This window comes from Macrobrachium nipponense, chromosome 3, assembly GCF_015104395.2.
Source record: "Macrobrachium nipponense isolate FS-2020 chromosome 3, ASM1510439v2, whole genome shotgun sequence".
Classification (NCBI taxonomy): Eukaryota; Metazoa; Arthropoda; class Malacostraca; order Decapoda; family Palaemonidae; genus Macrobrachium; species Macrobrachium nipponense.
In genome coordinates, this window is record NC_087202.1 from 51,518,651 (window position 1) to 51,522,352 (window position 3,702).

Below are 3,702 nucleotides of genomic sequence, written 5' to 3' on the forward strand. Positions count from 1 at the left end.
AAATGATCTTATTGCTCCCAAATTCTTACTATAGTTTTATGCCATAAGACGATTTTTTCTTTCATTCAACAAATTTCAACAAAAGGGAACAACTCTTATTAATTTTCTGAAAAGCAATGATAAAATGAAGCATCTTAAACCCAAATTAGAATCCTCTTCAAAGAACATATTGGAATGACCTATGAAGTAGATTTCCATAAAAACGACACTAAGAGAAAATGGTATAACAGACAAGAAACACAACGAAATGGCCTTCCTAGACAAAAGCATAAGTCATGCAGCGGTTAATGGATATCCAAGAGAGGTGTGAACAGGTTATCACTGTGAAGAATCCAGTGAGATATTGATAAGCCATCACAGCTATAAGAAAGATACGGACAGGTTTTCGTGGGGAACAATTCTATGGCTAGACAAATAGTAAATGGAAAAAATCAAAACTGGCAAATGGTAAGTTATAAGAATGATTAAAAATAAACATAGTAGCAGTACTGTGAAGATAATAAAAAAATCAGGCCTTGCTAAGAAGCAAGTATGACGTGTACATGATGAGGCTTTTTTTGGTTGACTCGCAAGTGTTGATGAGAGTAGAATTTACTGAGGCTATATTATACTTTATTTTCTCTTTAAATACAAACGTCCCCAAAATAAGAGAGGATTTTCTTGGTTTATGTATGTCGAATTAATATGATTATTTGCTTGCATTGTTTTCACAAAGAAAATTTTGCATCAAATATATGGAATATGATTGACAATCTATATTCTTTTTAGCATAATTTCCCAACCAAAGACATTTCTTACACAATACCCTTGTAATAAAGAAGGAGCTATAAGAACATTTCTTACAGAGTTAAAATTTACTCCAATGCTATGATTTCTTGAAATTTTGAGGAAAAGAAAGTGCTTTAAAACAATTATTAATAATTTCAAGGAAAGGACACATATTTCCAAGATTCCTTACACGCCCTACAGACTGTCAAACATGTATGACCAAACATGTTTGTTTCATACACTGCCATAGACTGATAATATGTATGATCAAACGTCAGTACATTTCATTGATGGCCGGGTGGAGGCATGAGCAAAAGGAAAGCTTGTATAGCTATTCTGCTGGCGCTTGCCAGCGAAGAAGTCGACGATAAAAACAAAAAGAGACGATTGTGGATGAAAGAGTGGTACAAGAAGAGATGTAACTGTCTCATCAATGCCTGTTTAAATGAGCTACTGGTATCATCACCTGAAGACTATAGAAATTACCTTCGAATGGACCACGACACATTTATGAACCTGCTGACGATGGTTTCACCAATAATTGAGAAAAAGACAACACAACTCAGAGATGCTATACCAGCAAGTCAACGATTGTTATGTACTCTCCGATTTCTTGCAACTGGAGATTCCTTCGAAGATCTGAAGTTTGCGTGCTGCATCTCTCCTCAGAGTCTTGGTAACATTGTGATAGAGACGTGATGCTATAGTGTCATCACTAAAAGATGTAATAAAGTGAAGGTAAAAAAAACAAATTGATGAATGCTTATTTTATCATTTGCTCTTTTACAGTTGTAGGAAGCAGCTTCTGAAATTAAAATAATATTTACCACAGGTGTAAGCAAATGTCATTGCATATCAGAGAGAGAGAGAGAAAGAGAGATAGAGAAAGAGAGAGGGAGAGTTTAAACAAAAATATAACAGTACTGTTTACCAGTATATACATAAAAACATAGTGTATGTAATTAACTACATGAATGTATGAGAAATAAATTTCACATTATGTAGGCTACTTATATTTCAGTTACTGGTACTCAGTCATATTAACTAAATTTGGTGGGATCATTAATAGATCCTCTATGGACCTATGTTCCTTGACAACAGGATGAGTGATTACTCTTACAGTGTTCATATGATCTGATTTTTGTACTGATCGTAAGATTGTTGGGGGTTCATTAATTTTCACCGAGTTCATGTTGAGTCTCCCGAGTCGGCCCTCATATATATATCATTAATCTTTTCTAGCGTAAATTTGCTGGTTTTCTTCTAATTTTTTAAATTCCTCTGCCCAGCTCTGTCCTAATAGATCCACACCCTCGTCCTTTTCAAGGTGCTTACAAGCTAACTCTAGTAATTCTATTTTTTTCCCCTCAGCAGCAACTTTTCTTTTCTTTGTGGATTTTTGTGTGTCACATCCAGAGGTCCCTGGTACCTAGAAAACACGGGGGAATGGTGGTTGAAAGTCAATTATTACATTATATATTGTGATAAACATCATATAAAATCTTAACATTACAGACAAATGTGTCTTGTGTCAAGAAATTAACTAAAGCACGGGTTTTCACTCTCGGGTTCTGACAGGGACGGATCCAGGGGGGGGAGGGGGGGGGGGCGGTATGGGGGATGCATCCTCCCACTGGTCCAAAAAAAAGATTGTACTAAAGACCGACCCAAACTAAGCTTAATTAAACAGTCAGTGAGGATGTGATCCCCCTGCCCTCAAGCAAAAAAAAAAAAAAAAATAAAAAAAAAAAAATCAATATATATATATATATATATATATATATATATATATATCTATATACTATATATATGTATATATATATATATATATATATATATATATATATATATAATATATATATATATATATATCTATATATATATATATATATATATTTAGAGATTTTGTTTGTGAATAAAAACAAAATATATATAAAATAAAGGAAGATTTTCCTCCCCCCACCCCCCTCCCCACAAAAAAAATTCTGGATCCGTCCCTGGTTCGTGAACCCCCAGGGATTCACAATATTTCCATTGGCATTTAGATGACTGATGAAAAAAAATATCTAAAAGTTAATTCTGCAGAGAAAGAGAGAAAAAGGGGCCTGATTGTTTGTGTGTTCCTATGATGATATCTTTAGTAGTATCATTCTATAATGAAAATTTGTAACCAAATTAACATTTAAGGGTATTATTTGGAAGATATTTATGTATCCTATTAATATTCACAGATACCAGAGAGCGAGGAGGAATGGATGTCAGTGTCTGAAGAGTTTGATCGGAAGTGGGACTTTCCTCACTGCCTCGGAGCTATTGATGGAAAACATGTTAAAATTACAAAGCCATATAACTCTGGTTCTTACTACTATAATTATAAAGGTACTTTTAGTGTAGTTTTAATGGCTATAGTTAATGCCAAATGTCAGTTCCTTATGGTACATATAGGAACAAATGGAAGAGTCTCAGATGGGGGTGTTTATGGAAACACAAGATTTAGTCAGGACTTAACAGAGGATAAACTACACATTCCTGCACCAAGCCCTCTACCAGGAACAACTGATCCTGTTCCTTATGTTTTAATAGGGGATGATGCGTTCCCTCTGTTGGAGAATATCATGAAGCCATATAGTCATGCCAATCTTACTTAAAGAACAACATATATACAATTATAGACGGGTGTCACGAGCCCAGAAATGTAGTGGAAAGGACCTTTGGCATGTTGTCATCTAGGTTCCGTATTTTACACTCGACAATCAATCTATCCCCAACTAAAGTGTCCAAAATAATCCTTGCATGTTGCTACTTGCATAATTATATGAGTGGAGATGGAGAACAATATGTAGAAAGTATCAGTAGAAGGCAGCTCATTCCTTTTGAACCAACTGTTCAACAGTCTTCATTGTCAGCCAAGGATGTACGCAATAAGTATTGTCA

The 3,702-nt window shown here is 34.7% G+C and overlaps 1 protein-coding gene across 1 annotated transcript; it reads left to right on the forward strand.

Annotated features, from left to right (window-relative positions):
- Positions 1–1,074: 1,074 nt before the first annotated feature.
- Positions 1,075–3,416, forward strand: LOC135222387 (uncharacterized). The gene is made up of 3 exons (XM_064260475.1): positions 1,075–1,463; positions 2,058–2,115; positions 3,000–3,416. The coding sequence occupies exons 1-3, from the start codon at positions 1,075–1,077 to the stop codon at positions 3,414–3,416; spliced, it is 864 nt and encodes a 287-aa protein (XP_064116545.1).
- Positions 3,417–3,702: the final 286 nt, after the last annotated feature.